This window comes from Pteropus medius, unplaced genomic scaffold (assembly GCF_902729225.1).
Source record: "Pteropus medius unplaced genomic scaffold, Ma_sr-lr_union100, whole genome shotgun sequence".
Taxonomy (NCBI): Eukaryota; Metazoa; Chordata; class Mammalia; order Chiroptera; family Pteropodidae; genus Pteropus; species Pteropus medius.
In genome coordinates, this window is record NW_024342467.1 from 18,398,394 (window position 1) to 18,423,947 (window position 25,554).

General features: G+C 42.1%; 1 protein-coding gene across 16 annotated transcripts in view; it reads left to right on the plus strand.

The window, feature by feature from the left end:
- The window catches only part of BBS9 (Bardet-Biedl syndrome 9), a 348,483-nt gene that overhangs the window by 284,099 nt on the left and 38,830 nt on the right, over positions 1 to 25,554 (plus strand). For all 16 annotated transcript variants that reach the window (XR_005652755.1, XR_005652751.1, XR_005652752.1 and 13 more), the window contains one exon: positions 6,333 to 6,555. Coding sequence is in view for 11 of the 16 variants with exons in the window: in XM_039862697.1 (XP_039718631.1) it covers positions 6,333 to 6,555 (223 nt within the window). In the remaining 5 variants the exon portion in view is untranslated. The remainder of the gene's footprint in view (positions 1 to 6,332; positions 6,556 to 25,554) is intronic.

The window sequence follows — 25,554 nt, forward strand, 5'->3', positions numbered from 1 at the left end:
GTTTATAATTATGAAGTACTGAAAGCAACCTAAATGCTAATAGTTGGGAAATACAAACTGTGGTTTGTATTATGTCAGGCTGGGGTTCAAATCCCTTTTTTGAGCAAATACTTGACCAGCTCTGCGTTCTTAGGCAGATCATGGAGCTCTAGGCATTGGTTTCCTCTCTCTGTACAGTGGTGAACTAGACTAGATCCAAGGACTGCCTCTGCTTTGAAGAGGGGTGAGAATGGCCATTTGGTTTGGGTTTCTCCTTGCTTTCACTTTAGATTCCGACTGGGCCAGAAAACAGGTGGTATAGGAGAAAGACAAGACGTTAAGAAAGTGAGCGAATTGGCTCTCCAAGGCCTTTCTCATGGAGGCATGCCTGGAGTTCGGCGGAAACAGGGTGAGGAGGCTGCCATTCAGAGGTGTCAGAGCAGGGGCTCGCGGCCTTGTGCGCAGTCAGGCTAGGGAGGGCTGATCAGGAGCTGTGCACGTGGAATTTGCTTTCACATTTCGGGTACATCGTTTCCTCTACTGTATGTTTTTTTACTGCGTAATTTGGCCTTTATTAGGCCTACTATAAATGATTTACCAGAACATATATAATAAGGTTTTCCTTCTTCAGTAGGACATATCCAAATTCTATTTCTTACGGAAGGTAAATGAAAATGACATTGCTTGTTTGATCCCAGTGAACTAGACCATACACTGTGCCTTCCTTGGGCATCTTCACCATCATTTTCAGATTTTGGGGTTTTGATGTTTGGTTATCTGTGTTATCTGGAAGATCAAAATAGTACTACTACTACAGAGGTGTGCTAAACCATATTTTTAAAAACTGCATTGCATGTGCGACCTCGTTTGGAAACTATCTGTCAAAGGTGTGCAGGTGTCATGAAGATGCCCTTCACGTACCTCTTAAGATTCTTGTGAGGACTAATTGTCTGTGAGTCTAAGAATTGGTAGCTATTACCGTATTACTACTGTATTTCAGCAATAAGATGCCGTCTGTTGTAAGTTACAGCATTATGTTATGGACCGCTTAGAAAACAAAAACACTGCCAGCTAAACTGTGACATAATGCTTTTTAATCTCTTGAACTGTTTAATAATTATTGAAAGAGCTCTTTTAGACTTATTTAGACAAATTTTATGTTACTCTTATACCTGAATAAGAGGAAATATATAAGACACAGAAATTGGTAAAGGAATTCCTAAAACTTCTTTACATTCAATATTTGATTCTCTTACCTTTCAACTACAGGTCATTGCTGTCCATGTTTTCCCACACAGCATCGTCCCGTGTGCCATGAGGGCATTGCTGAGGCAACATTACTTGGGGAGTCTGTGATCCCATGTTATTATGGTTCCATAACAGGAGTGGTTTCTCCATGTATTGTCAATAATGAGTCCTTGAAGTGAGCTTCTATAATTTAGGTTCATCAGAGTTATGTTTTTAGGGGACACAGCATCCCAAAGCCATTTCTAGATGTCAGTTTCAGTAGTCTCTGCAAGGGCTAGAAGCTTTGGTGGACTCTTTCTAAAGTTTGACCCATCTAAACTGACACAGATCATAGTGCCTTTCGACTATGCAGTAACATCTCATTTAATTATATGCAGATTATTGACTTGGAAAAAGAAGCTAATTTAAATTTCGATTTCATGAGTATTTTAATTGCGACCTTACATTTTTCTGGGGGAAGACCTCACACAATATTTTCCAAAGCCCAGTTTAGTAAAAGGAGCCTAAGATGATCCGATGACAGTAGACTGAAAGGTACACATGTAAAGTGGGAAGGAAGTGCCCTGTAGCATAGTGGTCGGGAGCCCTGGATCTAGAGCCGCATAGTCCTCGATCCCTAAGGGCCCTCACTTTTAATGAGTGTGTCATTTGTAGTGAAATACTTTGCATCTATAGCCTTAGTTGGAAGTCACTATACCTACCTCATAGACTAATGGTAAGAATTAGCCAGAATAATATTTGTAAAATCCTTAGCACATTTCCTAACACATGAGGTCCTACAGTTTTTACTCTCGTTGCTGTTATTTCTACTACGATTGTCATTCATGGGGACCAGTCTAGAAAAGATAAACTTTTCGGGAGGATCTTACACATAAGAACAGCATGGAATTATGCACCTGCAGTCGCTAAATGTGTCTCATAAATCTACAAGCACCTGGCAAGGGAAATAATTTTTCTGTTTTTTTTTTGCTTTGATGAGCAAACTGAGACCCAGAGAGGTAAAATAATTTTTCAGAGACATACAGCTCGTAAAGAAAGGTGCCACAATTCAGCCTAGGTTTTCTGACTCCTAATCCAACGCACTTCTCATGACCCATGCTGCCTCTTACATGGAGATAAATAAGCAAGAGTGTGCAATGGTGAATAAGTGAAGGGTGGGTGCTACACGTTAGGCCCTGCAGGCAGCTAATGACCTTGGGGGCGGAGGGTAGGGGAAAGAAGCATCAAACTCAGGACTTACTTCCCTGGGCCTCTATTGTCCCCTGGATCTTGACCTGTGATCACAATCTTGTTAGCTTTCCTGTACCTTCGAAGAAATGGTTTTGATATTTTTTCCTAATTAGTCTTATTAAGATAATTGATGGTAAATTATCTAATTTACCATCACCAGAAGGAGCTTTCCTCTGGAATCTTCCTTATCAATTTGACTTTCCAGTCTTAATTTTTTTTATAAGTTGCTACTGAATTGTGCATTTGACTAGGATGCACTGAATATGGCTATCCAGGATCAAGTTTCATAATCAGGTTATCTACACGGTGTTCCTCTATCTAAAGCTTTGGGGTCAAACGCAGAACATAAGCTTAAAAAAAGAGGATCAGACACTTCCTAAGGTATAGATCAATGTCTAATCACTACGTTGTACACCTGAAACTAATACAATATAATAAGTCAATTGTAATCGGAAAATAAATTTTAAAAAATTAAGAAAAGAAATGATTTTTAACTTATGGATAAGTAAACCAAATGGGTCACTAATATCCTATAACCTAAAAAACCACTGATTAAAAATAAATTAGTGAATGAATGCATACATCAAAAGAAAAGAGGATCAGAGGGTCAAAGTAGATTGTTTAAAGCAGCCTGTGTTTTCTGCTCGTAGTGCAGCTAAACTCTGTCAGAGGTTTTAGGTTTTAGAATAGCTTATCTGTAAGGTACTTCTCATATTTGAGATTCTAGATTTCCACATAGTTTTGTTTCGCATTTCATCATTTAAGTATGCTACATGTCTGATCAGTCAATTATCACACTGCATTTTTATTTAATGAAACTCTCATTTCAAAGGCTCTTCGTTTGTCTCATAAACATTCCTTTTTCATTATTATATTTGAGTTTATATACAATTTAGACCCTCCAAATAATAACTCCGTATTTTAGGAGCAATCTTTCTGAAGTATTGGCATCATACCTCATTATAGTAAAAAAATACTCATGCCAAATACCTAAACATGACATGGTTTTTTACTAGATCTGCAAGTTGGCAGTAGGAAAGGCAATTCTGTAGAACCTCTATATTAACTAAATGCCATATCTACTTAAATGATCTAATATGCTACTGTAACCTACTTATGAAAACAGTAGCTTGCTTCACGAATAGTCTATAAAATGATAGGAACTGCTTTCCTGCTGTGGTGACCACAGAGTACACAAATGCCAAACATGCACAAAGGATCTTTGCTGATACACACCACAGGTCTTCATCAATGGCTGTGAAAGCACCTTGCAAATGTGTCCTCTCCAGTGACACATGGGATTACTATTTTGTCTTCATTTATTTCTTCCAATTATTACTGAAATACAGATTCAAGTTTAGATATTTGTCAAGTTTAGATTTTGTTAGTCGTATAGGGAGATACCTTTGCAGTAACTATTGGTTTACCATTCTTTAATGATTTGGGGTGGGCAGCTATTTTTATAGTCTTTGACATCTCTTAAAAGGCTTTTCAAAATCAATCTAAAATAATTGATTTGTTTCCTAATCTGCCTAGTGGCATCTGTAATAGGTCAATAGAGTAAAAAAATTCCGATTTTGGCAACCAGTGGGAAGTTCTCTAGTGGATATATAGAGAGGCTGCACTTTGGTCTAAAGAACCAGCTGCATAAGTCTAGAAGGAAGACGTGTGGCGAGTGTGGAAAAGTCCTCTGTTCCCTCACTGTGAATTAAGAGAGTGTAGTGCAGTTGCCAAGAGAGCAGAGGTGAGCGGAGGCCAGGCTGGCTGGGGGACTTCTCCGTCAACGGGAGGAACTTGCCGGGTCTTACCCTGCCGTGCCAGGCCCAGCCTGGCATCTCGGTGTCAGTTTGGGATTCTGTAGTTAGCCGTATAAATTTTTAAGTGTTTAAAATTGGAGCTCATCCAAAGACAAGAGGTCGGGATAGAGAGAAAACTCGAAACCATGTTTATATATGGAAGAGCCAGAGATGTTTATTCTGGAGGAGAGGGTACAGGATTGCTGTCTTCACAGATAGAAGGGGCTGTCATGTGGAAGAGAGGCTAGATTTATTCTTCATGACTCCAGAGGGTAGAACAAGGGCCAGTGGGGCAGATCTTGGCTCAGTGTAAGAATAGCTGTCTGTTGGTTACACACATCCCTGAAAGAAATTAACTGCCTCCAAAAGTAGTAATTTTGGATCTTCAAGACGGCTGTGCCTAGGCAGATGGCTGCTATTGTATAAAGGATCCTGGTAGAATCCCACAAGTCTGGACTAACGATCTCCAAAGTGCCCCCAGCTCTAAGCCCAGTTCTGTATCTCACAGTCTCTCTGTCCAGGGAACACATGTCTTGACCAGGCGCAGTAACTCCAGGCACCGTAACTGGGAAATCAGACACGCTGCTGGTGAGCACAGCACAGGGTGAGCAGTGCTGTGATCAGCTGGGTGTGCGAGGTCTCAGAGCCCCCGAGAGGGCCCCTGAATGCTCTTCTTGGATGGCAGAGCCTGCGCTGAGCTGTAACTGGGAGTTGGCCAGGCATAGGGTGGAGACGGGGCGTTGCAGTGGGGGCGTCGAGCACGCGCAGCGGCCTGGGTGAGGGGCCGGTAGACAGGAAGACGCCAGAATGGAGCAGGGGCTGGCACAGGAAGGACTTTAAATGCTCACCTGAACATCTGGACTTAAGAGTCGAAGTTTAGGAGATACCCGGTCCAATTTGCGTGTTGGGAGGGTGGCTGGACTGACAAGGTTGAGAATGGAGTGTTGCTAACAGCGAGGTCTCTAAGGGCTCCTTTCTGACTATCAGGTTTCTCGCCGTTTATGTAAGGGGCTTGGGCTTTCTGCCTTATTCTATGAGAATAAATCATTCACCGTCTTTGTTACTGATGGTCAGGCCCATGGTGCTCTAGGTCTTACCACTCTGGGTACAAACAGAGTCATGTTGGCAATAACACCCCAGTGCATGCACGCTTCCCTGTTGTGCCGCTTCGGACCTCGAGACCCCCATAAAATCTTACTGTTTTCTCTGGGGACCCCTGGGGAAGCCCGGTGGGAGGTTGTGAGCAGACCTGATCCTCGTTCTGCTGTTACCTGGGGGTGGTGCCTCCTTGTGCCCGTCCGGCCGGGGCCGGGACCCTCCCTGACAATGCGGGGGCCCCTGCCCAGCATCGTATCCCTAGGACCGCAGCCGCACGTGCCCAGCCGTCAGGCACTTCTCGAGGTCTTCGCTGCAGCACAGCCACGCTGTTCCCAGCAAAAGGCGGGGTAAATGGCCCACTTCCTTTCTTTGTGTCACTTTTTGTCACTTGGGCATGAAGTGGGATTAGGTAGGCTTGCGTCTCACGAAATTCCTCTTGAAATAGGTTTCTGCAACCCCAAGGCTGTGGGATCAATTGCCAAGAGACACCAGGGTTTTCCCTCCATTCCAGCTTCCTTCCAGATAGCCACGGGTCCCCCTGTTCTGACCAGCTCCCCTTCAGCAGAAACATAAGGCAAAATGAACTGTAGGCCTGGCAGCTTTTCCGTCCCGATCATCAAACATACCTGTGCCCGTCGTGATGATGATCGTTACTGACTGCTCGCACCTGGCCCAGGGCTAAACACTTCTATGTACGATACCGTTTAATCACCCAGCCCTTGGAGGTGCAGAGTTAGTATTCTCGTTTGTAGATGAGGATGAGGCTAAGAAGAATTAAGCAACTTGTTCAAGGTCAAACAGCTGGCAGAACTAGAATTTAAAACCAGACTGGTCTGGAATGTTCCAGACACTAAGCCCTTAACAAATCCCTAACACTTGGACATATAAACACTCATAATCTTATAATTTAGATAACAGTAAAGTGCCTCCTTTGATCATTTATCATCTTTGCATATATTCAAAATCGGCTTTTGCATCCAGGGCTGGGAAGAAACGGTGGATGCTGCTGTCTCCCACCTCTTGAAGACCTGCCTGTCGAAGAGTTCAAAGGAGCAGGCTTTGACCCTCGGCAGCCAACTGGACGTCCCCAAAGACACAAGCCGCCTGAAGAAGCACATCACCTTGCTGTGTGATAGGTTAGCCAAAGGCGGACGCCTCTGCCTGAGCACCGATGCCGCAGCCCCGCCGACCATGGTCATGCCAGGTGAGAGCTCGGCGAGGCTTCCTCAGCACAGCCGCACTCTTTCCAGAGTAAGGAATGTGCCTGTAGTTGTCTTTGGGGTTTACGTTTCCTATTAGAGTGGTGATAGCCAAGAAAACTGCTTTCACGTTTCTCCTCAGATATCCCAGGGTAAACACTTGGATAAATATTCTTGGGGTATTTGCTTGCTAGACATTTCTAGAATGGCGTGGTTTTTTTTTCTTCCCTCTGCTTTTTAATATATGATCCATTTTGTTTTGCTTCTAACCAATAAATAGTGGATTAGAGAATAGAACTAAATGTGATCTCGCGATACCGTATTTCGTAAACGAAAATAGCATGACACAAACAGCTCATGTCATCCAGGTGAGTCGCATCCCTTCTGCTGTTTGCTTGGGTTGTGGTCATCAGAGAAAGAGGGACGAGACGAAAAGGCTGGGGATCGGGAGACGTGAGCTTCACGTCGGCTTCAGGGCCGAGGCGCGTCTGGGCCGGAGTGAGAGAGGGCAGCTCTCCCTTCCGTGGGCATCTGTGGTGGTCAAGGGCAACCGGGTCAGCCCCTCCCGCAGTCAGAGGGGCCGAGCCGTCAGGGGTGCTGCTCGGGACCCTTAGAGGCAGCAGCTCCCAACCATGTCTTCCTTCTTTTTAGTGTCTCTCTCTGGGGCTGCAGTAAGGCGCATAAGGTAAACGAATGTGTTAGATGCAGCAGCTGTGGCATCTGTTTCCTCCTGAAGCAAGGACCATGGTATGGGAAGTGGTGTGGTTTTCTCGTCTTCCTTCTTGCATGCTTTTTGTGCACCTCCCCGCCACCCGTGCTGATGCTCTTTCTGCCGCTTCCTCTTCCCCTCACTCAGCATTCCTAGAAGTAAAAAGGAATGCAAGTGAAACTTAAAAAAATAAACATGGAGACAGCATAGCATAATCTAATAAGCACAGGCTCTGGAGGCAGACAGACCAGGGTTTAGGTCCTACCTCTATGCCTAACTACTCACATGACCCTCGGTATGTTAGTTGATTCTCCAGAATCCTGGTTTCTTCCTTTCGAGAGTGGATATAATAATGCCTCCCTTGTTGCCAAGGCCTTAGATATTTGTGAAGCACCTGGTACAATGCTCGGCACAGAGACACACTCAAAACACTCACGCTATACTTATTACCATTGTCGTGTGTATATATATGCATAATTCAGCCTCTGAATTTGGTGGATGGTGGGATGGAAATAGTTGATTTGGTGTCATGGGATTCTGTATTCTATGGTTTGGAGTATTTTTTTACCTTAATCATGCGCAGATAGAACCTCACTTTTATTCCAAAATGATATTTTGGAATTGGCATTTCAGAATAGAAACGCCTTCCTAGAACCAGTTCTCGTAGTTCGTCTTGATTCAGGCCCCCTTCATCTTATTGCCGTCCTCCTAATGGTCCTTGGACTTCTACTCGTCCGTCTTCTGTCCACTATTACGGGATTATTTTCCTAAGAAATAAATATTTAAGCTTAATGAGATATTAAATGAAAAATATTCACTATAATTGGCACTCAGCATATGGTTCTTCCTCCTTCCTTGCCACTTGGAAGACCCAAGGGGGATCGAGGGAAAAGGACAAATATATAGAAGAGAAAACTTAACAAGAGATGGATGTGGCCCCCGTTGGCTGGCGTATCTCTCAGTGCCTTCTCTTCCCCATGTCCCCGTTGGAGCTGCTTTGGGAGCAGCCGTTAGGAGTCCAGTGGCAATGCTGTGGGCAAAGACCTGGACACCCAGCAAGAGCAGACGCTCCCTTAGTCACGTTTCTCGATTATGGAACTTCAGTCATCTGTTTAAGTGGCTAGATTTGGAAGCAACTCGACGGCCGTGTCTCTGTAAGCCCTCGGTGCAAAGAAAAGCAGGAGGAGAAGGAAGGAAGGGAGAAATGAAAAAAATGAAGGAAGGTAGGAAAATGTATTTGCTCACAAACCAGGACTCTATAAGCCGGCTCTGTGCCTGTCATGCCTAGTCTAGCCAAGTTCATTCCACGGGGTAGATTGAGACTGTGCATGTTTGTGCTTCACTGTCGCGGTCATAATCACTTGCTTTTATTTCGATGACCCACTTTTTGACTCTGGTCGAGTGACATTCCTGCCCACTCGCCTTAATCTAATCATGATAGTAACTTTTTAAAAAACCGTTCAATCGATGCCTTTTGTCATCGATGTGCTCTGTCATTGCCGATTATGGCTTTCCTCCCTAGAACTCAAAATTTTTACACACTTATTTCTGTACTTAGCGCATTTTTGAGGTAGAAGAAACATGTAGAATTTTTGCTGTTTTACAAATAGAAAGTGGAGTTCGGAAAGCCAAATATCTTGCCCAGAGTTGCCCGGTACCGGAAGGGTTTGGTCGAGAATCCAACCTCCGAGCCCGCTGTGCGACACACACACCGACGGCAGAGACCCTTCCGGCCTGAGACCCTCCCGTGGGAGCTGTTCGTCATCTGGCCTTCTCGTCGCTTCAGTCGGGCTAGCAGTGTGGGAGGGAAAGGCAGAAATAGTTTCACGCAGTCTCTCTTCTTTGCTCTGAGGAATATATGGAAGATTTATCTCTGTTTTGTACTTAATTTTTGTTACCTCTGTAGGTGACGTGGTACCATTATCACAGACATAAGAAGTACTGTGAGCTTTTTCTGCTTCAAGCCAGCAATGTTAGTTTAGCTACAACAGTCATTTCAGAATACGTGAAGGTGGAGAGGCGTATTAGAAAGGAGTGGATGACTGAACACGTAAGTGTACAAGTTCTTTTCACAGACATGATCTCTCTGTAATAGCTGGGCAGGAACTCAGAGCTCATCTCCGCTCACCTCCCTCACTTAACTGAGGTAACTGGCCTAGGAAGATGAGGTGGCTTAGTGCTGGAATTAAAGGGCAGGAGTGAGTGTGATTTACCATGTTCCCTATTAAATTGCAGATGGATAAACATCTCAGAATAAAAACCCCTTGGTCTTCTAGCTTCGGGACTTTCCGAGCCCAGCACTTTGGATGTGCCTTTCTCCGTAAAGGCCACGATGACAACATCCTCCCTGGCGTCCCGAGGTTGAAAGTCTTCCCCGCTCGGAATTACCTTACGGACCCCTCACCGCGCGTTGCCCCTGCCCGCCTTTAGCAACCTGCAGGTTCTGTCAGGGCTTAGTCTGAAAAGCATTCACCGTGAGCCGCTTTTTCCGGGTGAATTCTTTTTATTCCAGAACCATCGGACTTGCGTGTTTCTTGTCTGTCACTCTGATGTTTTGCATCTTTCTGCTGGGACGTTGCGCTTTCGTGAAATGTCTTTTCTTCTCATCTCAGCTGTGTGCATTCTATCCTGAGAGGGAGAGTCTCAGAGGCCGGCAGGGTAGTATTAAAAAAAATCCTAAATGTGAGTGCTCTTGGCGGCCCAGCTGGCATTCTCATACGTGTCGTTACCTGTGTCTGCCATGCAGGTGCTTGAGGCTGGCATTTGTGTTAGATTGCTAGAGGCTTCCTTTTAGGACCTCAGTGCCTATGCCAGTATTTCGATGGCCCTCATTACAGCCAAGATTTGAATATCTCAGGCACATATGCAAAATTCAATGCATATTTGGTTGGGCCTAACTCACGGTGTTTGGCGACAACATTTCAACCTAGTCAGCACGGCAGCTTTTATCACCTCTGTATGGGTTTCTAAACTTCATGTGATCTAGGCGATGCTTTGCCCACCAAGAGATGGTATGGATTAGTGACGGCTCATCAGATGGAAGCCTGGCGAGCAAATGTGGGCCCCACAGCGAGGCAGGCAGGGCAAGACGGGCAAAGAAAAAGGCTTAAAGACAATACAGGCTGTTCAAGGGCCTCCAGTGAAATTCTCCTAATGCGGTCAGATGAGTGGGAAGTCGTAATGGGCCCTGCCTTCAGCCGTATCTTCATTGGCGCTGCCAGATTCCGGGGCCAAAAGGAAGCCAAGAATGGGGGAGAAAGAAAGCAAAGGGGGTTCGATTAGTAAGGCAAATCTTTTCGAGGATGTGGGTTAGAAAGCTTATTCTGAAGTGTGGTGCGGACCACCTACGGATTAGTATTCTGTGTGTCTTTACTACATTAAGTGATAGGATAATATAGAGAGTATAAATCTAAATAAGGTATCCGTTCTATCCTTTTGAGAGATATAATTAAAACTCTCACTTTTTAATGTTTTAAATGAGTTAACGACTTTTTTTTTTTTTTTTTTACCTTAAGGGCTAGATGTTATTTTGAGGCTACTTCTAAATGACCCATTTCAACAGAATTTAAATTTAGTTCTCTGAGGTCTCACTTAGATGTTTGATCAGACAGATGGTATTTACTTTCATATTGTCAGTGCGATTTAGCTGTTGGTTTTATACTTTATTTGAATTTTTATAAATTTGAAGTCTTTCATTAAGGAAATTTAGACGAATTTGATATAGGAAAGGCTGCAGGAAAGATTACTAAGTGGCTTCTGAATCGATTTCTTCTACACAGAATATAATACTTTGTCCATTTTTAAAAAAGGAACAGACTCCAAAGTGGGAAAATGCTGTTGTGAAGTGGACTTCGGCATCAGAAGTGCACGGGCTCCCGAGCTCTCTCGGCCCTTTACCAATTGTGTGATGTAGCGAAAGTTTCCTATCTTGTCTACTTCTCGGTTTTCTCAGCTATAAATAGGAATAATAATGGTCTTTTTACCACAGATTCTTTGGCCAAGTTAAACACAATAGTGTGTAGAAAGTGCTTAGCAGGGGCCCGGCACAGAAAATTCTCACTAAATATGAGCTTCTATTAAAAATAATGATAAATACTAATGTAAAATCTCAAAGGTACCTGTGAGAGCTTGACGAAGGATTCTAGAGTTAGAAGAGTCAAAATATGAGATCAGACAGGAAATTTCTTAAGAGTATAAAATTTGCTTTTTCAGAATATTTATTATAAAAACGGTAAATTGGAACATTGCAATTATAAAAAGACAGCTTGATGTACCAACTGGAAAGTTCAAAATTGATTAAAGTATGGAAGGTTTGAGACTAATTGGTATCAGAAAAGGTCTACCCCAAATGGGAGCTCATGTTTCATTGTTTTCATTGGTAAAACAAAAGGTTTGTTTGAAAATAAGTAAAATTAGGATTAACAGTAAGTTTATTTTATCATATATTTGCTGAAATTTATGACTACAATTATGAACTAATTCTTAGAGACAACCGTGAAAGAATCATGCAGGATTTTTTTTTGTTTTTACTTTGTTTCTGGCATGATGATACATGCTTAAATTTGACCGTACAGGCACCGTTACAAAGAGTGTCCTTTTTTAGGAAAACTGTTCCAAGGCACCATCCATTTTCTTAGGATTCTTTCCTCATCTTTTGTTATTCAAATCATTTTCTTCAGAAATGTCTGTCATATCATTCCTGTCAATTTTGTTCTCTTCATCATTAACTGGACTGACTGCCAGATTTTCACCGTCATTGTCCTCGCCTGTGACAAGAGCAGTTCTCCAGTAACACTTTAACTATGTTAAATCTCGCATCATTTGCGAGATTTGTAATTTCCTTCTGCAGCCAATTTATGCTGTATTTGCAACAATTTTAAACAGTTGGTGAGAGAGGAACTAATATAAAAAGTTGACAAGAGGGAGGATTCATCTAGTGAAAGGTATTTGAGTAGAGACTAATATTTTATAAGTGGTCAGTTAGTTTTTGAGTAAAGGTCTTTATGCTACGCTTTTACTTTTCTATGACTATAGTTGAGATAATTAAAACTTCTATAAGTAGGAGAATCCACCACCACCTTCCAATAATATATGTAAAAATTTAGAATGTGCTAATCTGAACTCAGACCTCTTATGCTAATGTGGAATTTCAAGCAGCGTAGAGAGAAAAAGATGAATTAGTTAAAAAATGCTGCTGGGAACTGGCCAACCATTTGGAGGAAAAAAAAAACAGATCCCTTAGTCCATACCATGTGCCGCGATACATTTCAGATGGATAAGAAATTTAAATGTAAGACAACTGAATCACAAAAACGCAGAAGATAGAGGTGGTTATATAGTAATGGAGGCAGCCAGAAGCGTATAAACCAAGTTGTGTGTTAATGGTAATTATCCTGGGTAGTGGAGTTACGAGTGGCGTCTGAGTATCTTTCCACTCTTTCTCTTCCATATATTGTGTATATTTTACTACAGATAACTCATATAACTTGTAAAAAGAGGGACCATGATAGAAAGTACCAATAAGAAAACAGTTATAATTGTATCAGAAATGAGGGTAAGGAAAAAACAAGGACTAGTTTTATAAATCAAGAAGATTAATGGCTTTTTATTCCTCACAGGAAATGTTATTCCAGGGCAATGACCACATTTTTATGGGGCTTGTTTGTATTCCAGTTCTGATAAGCGAACTCAGGTCCTTCCTAGCACTCGGCATAAATGCATGCAGCCAGGCTATGGATCCTGCCTCCTTCCCGCCCCTGTGTCTCCTCTCCAAAAGTTGGTCGAATCATGCACGTTATTACACTCTGAGTAGTTTTTTCACCTTTTCATGAGTGACTTCAGAATTGCTAAGTCCGGTGAACACTTTGCCTACAACCCACTGGGCTGTTCTGCAGAGTTTAACGACAAGACCATTTCCTTTTTAGAACCTTCTCATTCCTCGCCTTCTTGTTCACCATTCGAAATTGTTTTTGCCCCTCAGGTCTGTCTTTTCCAGTTGGCTTTGTGGCTTCTCGTTCCCATTCCTGTCTTTTGACTATTGGTGTTCTTCATGCTTTCCTAGACAACCTCATCCAACTACCACCTGAATTCCGTGTCCTTCTAAGTTTGTATTTTTGTATCTGGCCTCTCTTCCAGGCATCACATGTCTCCCTTAGTACCCCACAGGCCTCTCCGATTCCACATGGCTGAGTGGAATTCATCTTCCGTGTGTCTGATCTCTGCATGGTATTATCCAGTGCCTGGGCCAGGGGCCTCAGGGACAACCTTGACTGTTTCCTTTACTCACCATGTTCACTTAGTCCCCAAGACCTGATGATGGCACCTCCCAGGTAGATCTCTCTCACTATCCACACTGCTATCACCATGCTCAACGCCCTTAGTTTTTATTTAAACTATTAAAATGACCTCCCAATAGTCTCCTTGTATTAAGATTCTTCCTTTATTTTAATACTTCCATAGAAAACAAACAACTTATGAATGTGTATAGCAGAATTATAACCAAAACGTAGAAGCAATTCAAATATTCATCAACTGATGAATGGATAAATGTGGTATATCCATACAGTGGACTATTCTTTAGCAATCCAAAGAACTACAACACGGATGAACCTTGAAAACATGCTAAGTGAAAGAAGCCAGTCCAAAAGACGATATATTATATGATTCTATCCATACAGAATGTCCAAAATAGGCAGATTCGTAGGGACAGAGTGTATGAGTGTTTGCCTCGGGCTAGGAGTGGGGTGGGGAAGCGGAATGGGTAGTGATAGCTGATGGGTATGGGGTTTTCTTTTGGGTGAGACAGATGTTCTAAAGTTAGATTGTAGTGATGGTTGCACAACTCTGAATTTATTAAAAAGCATTGAATATATATTTTTAAAAGTGCGAATTACAGGATATGTGGATTATGTTGCAATCAGTTGTTAGAAATGACCCATATCTTTTAGTACACAGATAAAATGGGTTCTTTGTAGAAATTTAGAAAATTCAGATGAGAAAAAGAAGAAAATCAAAAATCAGTAATAATCTAACCATCTTGAAATAGTTGCAAACACTACTACATATAAATTTAGGTATGCGTATACAAATCCTTCCAACCCCTTTTCTTTGCTCATATGTACCTTTGTTTTATTAAATTGGATCATTCTGTACCTACTGCTTTATAACCCACTTTACTTATTTTTATAATGTTATACGTAACATTTATTGAGCCTGCCCTGGTTCTGAGCATCTTGGTGTAGTGTCATGTCGTAGACCACCTGCCCCTAGCCGAGAATAACAGAGCCGGGAGGCAAACTCCGTCAGTCCAAGGTCACAGCTTGTCCCTAGGATTGTATTGCCTTGTGATGCCCAACTGGGCTTGAGAAATACAAGATGGAGCTAGTGAGCTGCTTACAGTATAAATTCTAGTAAGACCTGCCAGGATTTTAGGGAACTTTTGTGCTGCAAACACCAAAACAGCTCTTGATTACAATGGGAAATTGAATGTATAACCCACTTTAAAAACTTTAATTATATCATTATCGCATTATTAAATATTATATATTATTTTAATAGCTACATACTTTACCAGCCCCCTTTTGGCAAATATGCAAACTATTTCTGATTTTAGTATGATAAATAATTATTTAGTGAATATTCTTGTAGTCAAATTTGTGTACATCTGCAATGAATTTATCCTTTTCCATGAGTAGGAGTTTCTTTAAAAAAAAATAGAGATCTGGGTGTGTTACTTCCCTGATTGAAAAGATTCTACAGCTCCCTGTTACCTACCACATTAAATCAAAAGTCCTAAGCCTTAAAGGCAGTGTTCTTTACTAAGTAGACCCGCGTTATCCTTCCAGTTATGTCCTGCTCTTTCTTCCTTACGATCCTTTGCTGATAACGAATTACTCGATATTTTCCAAATAACTCGTGCTTTGCAAGCTTCTGTGCATTTAGATAAAAGTTAGTCTTAGAAAGGCAATCTTCAGCTGGTGCTAAAATGACCATTAAGTTCTGAAGACCTGGTTCAGATGATGCTCCACAAAGCATCCCCTGAGGAATTTTAGCTCAAGGGAAAGATCGAAGCTGGAAAAGAAGCTTTCGATATCCCCAAGGTAGAGGTCATCATTTTGCAGTGGTGAAACCTCCGAGCGAGCGAAGGCTTAGGGAGGAGGGAACACTGGATTTGGGACGTAGCTGCAGAGCCACGAATTGGGACAAGACGTGGATTCTACAGGGAGGAGAGAATATCCAGAAGAGGTGGTGTCAGCACTCTCAAGGATAGAAGAAGGTCAAGGATAGACCCTTCTGGAAGCAGAAGGAATAATACAGGAAGTAGAAGAAGTAGAAGTAGAAATAGGCTCAGGGTTTGTATTTCTTTTCTTTTTCTTCTCTTTAAAAAGAGATGTTTAAAGATCAGGGGGTGGTGGTGACAAGATGAGACTGATAAATTCCAACATTCAGGTTAAATGGGAAGCTTTGAGGAGGCAGAGGAAGAATCTGGAATATAGGTAAACCGAATAGATTTAATATTTGAGAAGAGAAAAAATTTGAGAACCTAGATATAAGTTAGGAATATATGAAGATTTTAAAAAAAGGAAAGTTTAATGAAGTCCAGCCACATGAACTTTGACATTTTATAATGATCTATGAGAGACCAAGAAAGGGTGAATGGTGAGGTGGTAAATTAAAGTTGATTTGCAGTAGCCACTGTGGGAAGGACAGGCTCAGCCACGTAGCAATTGTGCAGCTACTTACTCTTTCGAAGTCAACGTTTCCTAGCTTGAAATACTGAGATAACACCTCCTTGCTTCGAAATAACATACTCTTTGAAAACTCAAACTATATCGTGTGAGTAAAGAAAGCGTTCAGTTATTAACAGGATGCTCATTCTTATCCATTATAATAGGGAGTCCATAATGGGATGAATGGAAGGTTAGTGGAAGAGTATTTGAATCCAGGATTCGAGTTGTATTTGACAGGAGAAGCAATTAGAAGGAAGGTCTGCCATCAAAGACCTAATAGAAAAACATTCTCCCTGTGTGTACTGAGCAAATACTTGTTGAGAGACAAGCTGGCTGGTAACTAATTACAATGCGATGACCAAAGCCCTGCTTCTTGGAAGTAGGGTTGTTAATACAGGAAGAGAATACCAGGGGAGTTTTAGGAATTTCCTTGCCTGCAGATGTTTAAACGAATGTAGACACTCAGCAGTCTAAAGATGATTTGGGAAAAACCCTGCCTGAAAGCAGGGAGATAAATTAAATACCTTTTAAAGAACATCACTATTTTTATTTCTTTAATCATGTCATATGGACAAATCTGTAAAATGCTCATTTTTACCCTTGCTCAGCTCTAAATCGATCTATCTTTTCTTTGGACTATTCTCGTATGAAATATTACAGTGGAAACCCCAATTGTGCAATTTTTGGTATCCTTAAAAATTGCTTCAGTTGGCCAAAAGAATAGTATCTCAACACGGCAGAGCATCCCTCAGGAACATATTATTTCTGAGCGTTGTGTTATATCAAAAATAACTTTTCTCACATACAGTTGACATTTGGGCTGTTTTATCTTCAAATACGAGGATGAAAAAATTGGTATTTATTTCAGCAGTTGCTGGCATGAAGGGATTTCTACAGAGTCACCAGAAACTAGTGATAATTTTTTTCTAATTGTCTTCCCTTCCACTTGTGCTACCTTAGTGGTTCTATCTGCAACAGTAAGGTTTTACTGGTTTCCCTCAGAATCGTAATAAACATAATTCCTATTTTTTTCCCTTCAACTTTTACTCTCAGCATTTACTATCTCTCTAATTCAGTTTGTAACAAAAGTTTTTTTCTTCGCTTTCAGTGTAAATTCATGAATATTATTAAAGTTGTATTTAGTGTTTTTCATTTTCTTTTAGACTTTAGGGTGCCTGGATAAAATATTTTAAGTGCCCAAAAGTAATTCATCCATCAGTGATTTACTGAGGCTGTCATTAAGACTGACTCGACATCATATTATTTGCATTTAAAAATTTCACATGCTTGAATAGCGAGAATATCACAGATAGATGGGGCAGACCCAGCAATTCGGCCCATTCCTGCAGCTTCGTCATTTTTAATTCTGGCCAATACACCTGGCCTAAAATGGGAAAGGCACTCTGCCTCTGACGCTGTGCAGCCCCAGCAGGCGAGGATGTTCTTCCATTTGGAGCCGTTGTGCCGAATGAGCCCAGTCCGTGCTGCCTACCTTCTAAAAATCTCTCATACGAAACTTAAAAAACAAACAAATCAGTTTTTACTGTCATTATTCAAGTGAATTGTTGAGATAGTCATCCCCTTCTGATTTATGTGTAATGTGGATATTTCCTAAACAATTAAAAATTTACATGAAAAACTATTCTCGTTTTGGTGATTCTCAGAACATATAAATATCGGATTCTAAACAGTAAAACACCTTTAGTTGCATTCTTCTGTATGGTCTTTCTCAGCTCTACATTTTTTTAAAAGTAGCTTTTTGTTTTTGAAATGTTTAATTTCTTACTTAAAATTAGGTACTCTAGTTAGCTAGAATTTTTGTATGTCTTTCAAGTCTGCTTTCTGAGCCATGCTCCAGTGTCATGTGGAAATTGTTACCCCAAAATAAAGTGATGTCACTCTCCAGCTTTCAGAAGCCATGATTTACGCTGATACTGATAAGATAGATGATTTTTATTTAGTACAGGTGTTTGCGTGTGGATTGCTCTAAGATGTTTTTGGCGTTTGTTAAAAATAGGCTTGGAAATGACTGCAATCATAAAACAAGAAGCAGATACACTGTACTACGATCCATGGCCAGGGGCGTAAGGTTCCAGCTCACTGGCACTTCAGTTATAAGGAAACACAACGGCAGATGTTACGGGCTCAGGTGTAGAAGTTGGGTGGACGTCAGTGAAAAAACTAAAATATGGTGCAGCACACCTTACCAGTGGGATATTTAGACAATGTGTGTGACTGCGTGCTTAACGTACACAAGTATGTTACCTAGTGTTACGTTTTTATTTTTTTAACCCATTTCTCATTTAGGAAAAAAAGTGCAGCTCGCTGCCAGTGTTAATTTAATTTTACATAAATGTGATCTTTGAGGCTGAAGCAAATCTGACTGGTTTTCAATGTGAAAAATAAAATATAAAAACTGTTCTTGGAGTTATTTCTGAACAGAATTTGTCTCTAATTCTAACGTAACAGAAATGTACACACAAATTGGATTCATCAAATGGATCTTCAGCTAACAGCTGTTTGAGAACGATGTTAACATCATGCGTAGAAGTGCTGCTTTTTCTAGGATTTGACATTTTCAGCCATCAAGAATTACTGTATTTTATAAATGGAAATACCACTACTAAAAACAGAATGCTATAAATAGAATGATGTCATTTGTTTCCCAAGACCATCGATATACTGGAGCGATGTGAAAAGAAGAAAAGCGAGCTATTTTGTGGCAAACTTTGGGGGTGAGGTGAGGACTGTGATCCGCGAGTTATCTTGGGGTAAATGCTGTAGCCACAAGCGCCGCCGGCGAGTATTCTCGGGGCAAACGGGAAGTGCGTTAAGATGAAAATATATTTTCTCTCGAATGAGATGAAACATCAGACTGTGATAATTTTTTAAACTTCATATGTTAACTCTTGGAAAATCATTTATAATTTATACACTTTATGTATTTATAAATTATACACTTCATGCATTATTTCCTTTGAAAAACGCATCATATACGAAGCCAAGATCGAGACCTCAATGTCAAGTTTGTTGCATGCTTATGAAGTTCCGGGCACTGTTGTAGCTACTCAGTGCACAGTGCTGAACCGGATGAACATGGCCCCCGCCCTCATGTAGCTTACGTTCTGGTGGGGGAGGGGACAGTCAAACACAGGACACAGATTTCAGACAGTGAAAATGCCATGCAGAAAAATAAGTCAGGGGAAGGGGAAGGAGCGTCGGTTATGAACCGTTTGTGCCTGCCGCTTCTAACTAAAACCTGTTTCTCTCTCTCTCTTCTTTTTTTCCATGTAGGGAAATGGGAGGATGGCATATCTTATTATTTGAGAGAATCCTTATGTGGCGAGTTAAAATAATTCTATGTTCGATTATTTAATATGATAGTTTAGTTCATTACTGTTAATAGTATTTGGGCACCACAGTCTTCAGAGTTTTCCGATGAAAGAATGTGTTTCATTTTTCAGAAAAGAAGCAAAAGTAATTCTCGAAAAGTTTTTCTAATAAATTTGATAAATATCTACAGTGACCTTTAAAACATTTTGTACCATAAAAACGCTTTTCACAATATTTCCAGCGCACGTTTTGAGTTTATTCCTCTCTTTGTGTTGTGCCGTCAGTCGTTGTGAGCAGGCACTGCTCCCTGTGGCGCCTCGGAGGGCAGAGGCTGTCATCCGCTTCCACGCGTGGTTGTGATATTGATTTGAATCGGATCATTTGCCCGACCGCTGTGTCCTCCTTCTATTTCCCATCTCTCAGGTCTCTGCTTCTCCCGACCCCCCTCCAGCACCGGCTCCGCCTTGGTCTGCCCCTCCCCTGACCCTTTCTGCTCTGCCCTAGATCTCCTGTCACTTTCCAGCCTGGAGTAAATCTTTGGCTTTTCTTGGATCTACTCTGGGACTGGAAACTTTGCTAGAATTAATCATAAAACTGACTCACCTGCTTCTATTTCCTTTCACGCCGTGTGACCTCACCCGGGCCTTCCTCTGCTAATCAGTGTTATTGGCTTGTTTTTGATTGTCTTCCTAACTCATTCCCAGCAGAAGTTGATTCTTGTGATTTTGCTCGAACTCCACCCTCTTCTCCTCCTCCAAACTGGGCAGAAAACATCACTCCTACCATTCCATGAAGGTCAGAATTGTCCACAGCAGGCTCTACTTCTCATCGATTTATTTAAAAAATTTCTTCGTAATTTTATTCATCTTTTGTCTTTCTGTTCTTTCTCAGAAGACACAGTTGGTCTTAGGATCAAACTCAGACTCGTTACCTTGAACTGCCGGACTCTGCTTCCTCTCTGTCTTCCCATCCATTCCTCCGCCAGCAGGCCACCCCCAGTTCTCACCCCTGCTTCTGCCACATAAGTCCCCTTTCAGCCCCACTCAAGCTTTTTCCTGCCTCTGGTCTTTGCATATGGCATTCCCTTTGCCTTGAATAGTGTCCTCTACCCACCCCAAATGTTCCCTGGTGCCACAGATATTCATACTCACTAGCTAATTTATAGCCATTCTCAGGTCTCAAGTTATGGGTCACTTTCCTGTCAGAGGTCTTCTATGACCCTTATTATTCTTGTTCGTGGCCTCTTTGACTTTGCTTCATAGCACGAAGCACACTTAGTATTTATATCTTCATCGTAGGTGTATTTAACATTTCTCCCACTGTTGTATAAGTTTCATGAGGAGAGGGACCATGTCTGTGTTGTTCATTGCCAGATACTCAGCTCCGTGCCTGTCATGTCAAAGGCAGTTGACAGGTGAATGGCATCTTCTCCTGCTTCCCTGTTTCCTTAGGGACCTTGTAGCCTCGTATTCATCTCACACGTTATCTTTCCTTTTTTCGCGATCACCTTTGCATTTCTAAACTTGGGTCAGTTCTTCTTTGTTTCATTCTATTAACTGTCTTGTTTTTCTTCCCCTCCAGACTTATAAGTTATACCAATTATACTATAATCTCTTGAATATAAATTTGAGATAAAGCGAAATAGCAGTATCTGTAAACAATTCATCTTCTGGCCTAAAGAATGATATTAGGAGCTTAATGAACACATGTAAAATTTTTAAAAGGGGTAAAGGAGTTTTATTCACTAAATAAGACTATTTTTTGTCCACTTAACAGATTTTTTAAAAATAGCACCATATTCCAGGCACGATGCTGGGCACTGGGATTTGCTGCTGAAGAGGAGCGACAGCATTCGCCCCGTCACGGGCTTGCAGCCTGGGGGCGGTGCACAGCTTCGCAGGAGAATTTCAGGTGGTGGTCCATGCGGTGGAACAAACAGGGCGTTGAGAGGAACAAACGGGGTGGCGGCTGCTGTAGGCGGGCGACGGGAGAAGTCTTCTGTGAGGAAAAGGACGAGGAACTAGGGGAATAGCTTTCTGAGCTGAAGGAAGAGAATTTAAAGGTCACAAAATAGAAAAACGTACATGCATGAGGTGATGGACATGTTCTTTAACTCACTGGGGGGATCCTTTTGCAGTGTGTGCACGCGTCAAATCATCACGTGGGAGACTTTAATATCTAAGAGTTTTGTTTGTCAGTTTTACCTTAATAAAGTTGGGGGGAAGGGGGAGAACTTAAAGGCCTGGAGGGGGAGGAAGGGCTTGGTGCATTCAAAACACCCATGGCCTCCCTGGCTTGATCTTCATGGGGAGGAGTGGTAGGGAGAGCCACCTCGTGTGTGTTCCTCACACTCATCATAAGGAATTTTAAGTGTTAGGACTGGTGGGAAGCCACTGCGTGGTTTGAAGCAGGGAAAGCACATGATGTGATCTATGTTTTGAAGAATTACTATGGCTCCTCTTTGGGGGATGATTTAGAAAATGCTGGAATGGGAACAAGGGCGGAGCCTGAGAGATGATTATGGAAGTTTAGGCGAGAGACAGCAATGTCTGGGATTGCGACAGTAGGGATAGAATTAGAAAGATCTAAGTCATTTTTAGAGGCCAGAATACATATAGAACTTGGTGCCGAATTGCCCGTAAGGGGCGAGGTGCGGGAGGAAGCGAAGATGGCTCCTGGAAGGCTGGCTTTAGTGACGGGGTGGACAGAGGCGCTGTTGGGGAAAAGGAGAGTCCGAGGGAAGCACAGTGTGTGTGTGTGCACGTGGGTGAGAGGGGGACGGAATGCACGGTGCAGTTTCGACCAGTGTCACTTGAGAGGCCTAGAGGGCACCCAGCTGCGGGGCTGCAGCCGTCTAGGGCTCAGGGGAGAAGGCCGGGCTGCAGAGAGCCTGCGGGGCACAGCAGCCTCTGTGTGGCGTCTGAAGCTGGATGGGCTCATTTGTATGGAGAGAGAAAAGGGAAGTGAAGGGTGGGGGGGGTCAGGAAGAGGGGGGCGATGACTTCTAAACCCCGAGGCCTTCCGGCATCTAGAGGTCAGGAAGAAGGGCAAGAACCAACATCGGAAATTGAGGAGAAGGAGCCAGGAAATGAGTAAGAGGAAAACTGTGAGAAAGCGGTCACATGGCTGCCGGGAGAGGGGAGGACTCCTAGGTCAGCGTGGTCACGTGCTGCCGAGGGGGAGCAAGGTGAGGACAGACGTGGGAGCTGCCACGTCTCTCCCTGAGGTTCCTATACATTTGGTAACTTTTCTTTTTTTATATATCCCTTATCCATTAATGGGAATAAACTTTTATGTGCTTTTTAACTTTGTTTTCAGTCTACAGAAATAGCACATTTGAGCACTGTGTCAAACCAATCATTACGTTCTCCCCATCTGGCCATTTCTTCAGAGGGATGCGATATCGGCCCCGTCCTAATACTCGCTATCAGCGCTTCCCAGTGGCACTTCACGTTATGCCGTCCGGTTCTCTAATTGCTGCCTGTGCATCCTAAGTTAGAACTTGAAATCCAAGTGGACACAAAGTGTGCGATTACTGTTCTCATTTATACAACCGATAACACTTGTAGAGCGTGATGTTACCTTATAGTACATATTTGGACTCCTATTGCCACTAGGCTACTTTCTTGAAATGCAGTCTAATTTCTTATGGGTTAATAGTAACCTACAAAGATTCATTCGATAACAAGTCTCTTCCGCAACCACAGGAATGAGTGAGTTTATTGACATGAAGTGAATTGTATACTCTGACATACAGTGAAATATGTTCTCTATCTGGACCTACTTTCTAATAAAAGGCATGAACTCTCTACTGCTATGTTGAACAGTATTTAACTAAACTTCAAGTAAAACACAGAATGATGAACCTTAAGAGTTTTCCCAGTCTTAATTTTTGCTTTTTGTGCGTTTTTTTCTTTAATAAATATAGAACATCATCTAAATCTGTGTCTGTTACAGAATTTGATAGCCCTCTTTATACTTCGAATTGGCCTCAGAGATTTCAGCATTGGAAAGTTGGAATTTTATTTTCCCAGCTGTTTAAATGTAATATATTTGAAGACAGAGACACTGTCCTGTAAGTTTATAGCCTAAATAAATCTATTTTAAAGGTGTGCTGGTCCGCAGCCAGGAGGCATAATGGGATGACATATGAGCTATTCACATTTGAAGAACTGGCACTAAATTCATCTGAGGATGCCAGGAAAATGACTTTAGAGGTGTCAATTTGCTGGAGCCCTTAGTGGGCATCTGAGAACATCACAGAACTGTTGTAAGGTCTAACATAATGTATCCTCTGTAAATTATATTGCCACGTTAGCCACCTAAGGTACAAAAGGGCAATTTGAATGATTTTGGTAGACATTCCGAAATCTCGTTTTAATAAGTAATGAGAAGGACAAGCCTGTCTAAAAGAAGACCAGCTCAATCTCAAAGGTTGTAGCAGGGACTGGGGGTTGAAATTTAAGTTTTTCTGTTCTTTAGACTTTATCCGGTTCATCAGTTATTTAGCAAATATTTACTTATGCCCCTTTTCTGAACCTTCATCATTTTAAGCATGGATTTTATAACGAGACCAATTACCTTTTCTCTCCCTGGCTTCAGGTCTCCTATAAATGCCAATAATAATATTCCAAAGAAGTGTTGTGAAAAACTTATTAGTACTCAAAAAAAAAACCCAAAAACCAAAAAACAACAACAACAAAAAAACCACACACACACACACAAAAGACCACGATAACCCTGTCTTGAATACTTGTAAAATCATCTCTCAGTAATCCCAAGGTGCCTAATTAGACTGCTTATCTCTAGATCTTTCACTTTTTTTCATTTTCGTTTGCCAAGAATGTCTAGTAATTACGCACTCAGTTTCCATTTGAGTAGCTTTTTGAATTACTTAAAAGGCCATCATCATTAATTCATATTTAATATCTGAATCTAAGGTTTCCTTATTGTAGTAACACATGGTGTGCTAGCCAGGAGCATCACGTAATTTGAGAAAGCAAAAATGCTCAAAGGTACCACTCATACTTTGATTTTTATTGTGAAAATATATTTTAATAACTCACAGACTGTCCTCTATTAATTTGACCGATTTAGTTTCTTTCCTTTTGCATTTAACATCGCTCCTTTGCACAAAATGGTCTGGTTAGTGATTTGTTCAGAGGCGATCTTACCAGGAAGGCAGTGATGGGAGACCATGACAGCTGGTGAGGGGTGACCCTGGGTAGTGTGTCCTCTTTCTCTACCCAAGAGGAAGGTTCATTCAGACACCACGCTGCACGTGGACTTGTGGCATTTCTAAGTACTTGATCCAAGTCAATCATGCTCCAGGCTGTGTCCAGGCTCTCTTCTTCCCACAGACCCTCCCGTTGGCTGAGGCATCCTCCGTGGCATGCAGAATGCCGATAGATGACAGGCAGATGGTTTTTCACCCAAACTCTCTGAACCTCTGTTTCTTTTTCTTTACCTCTGTTAGGGTTTTAAGATCCTTTTCTCAGTGAAAGTCTGCGATGCAACCTTCTACCTGCACCAGTCCCAAGTTCTAGGTTACGGCCTGCGGCCCTGCCGCTGGCTTGGGTAGAGCCCTTTGTTGGCTCATGAAGTCACTTCATAGAAAGACGTGAGGAGAACTGGGGACAAATTGTACTTATTTCACTGAAGAGGGGATTTCAAATTGAAATATACTTTAATCATTATCTGTTGGACTTAAAAAACTTGTTTATTTAATAAATCTCCATTAAGTACCTACTAAATGCGTGTTATCATACTAGAGTTGAGTGTTAGTGGTGAACGATATAGACCAGTACTCTGCCCTAGTAAAGCATTACCCCAGTGGGGAAGGCAGGGTAGTGTGATAAAGGGTAACTGTCGGGGGAGGAGGTACTTGGGGAAGTTTTCCTGGAGAGGGGTCCTCCGAGGTGAGCCTGGATGGATGAGGAGGCGCCGGCTGTGTGAGATGCACTCGGTGGGGTGGGGAGTTGGGGGAGCAGTAGCCATCCCAGAGGGCAGGAACAGGAAGTGCACAGGATTCAGAGGAAGTAGGAAAGAGGCCACGGTAATGGGGAGAATGTCAGGCCCCCGGTTCAGTCAAGCGAGCGGGGCCAGATCTTAGAGGAGGCCTTGTTTCAAAGGTTAGGTTTTAATAGAATGACAGTTCTTGAAATAGGATGTTTTTTAATGAACCCATTATCTCTTAGACTAAATGAAAGGTGCCAGTACTAACCTCGAACAGC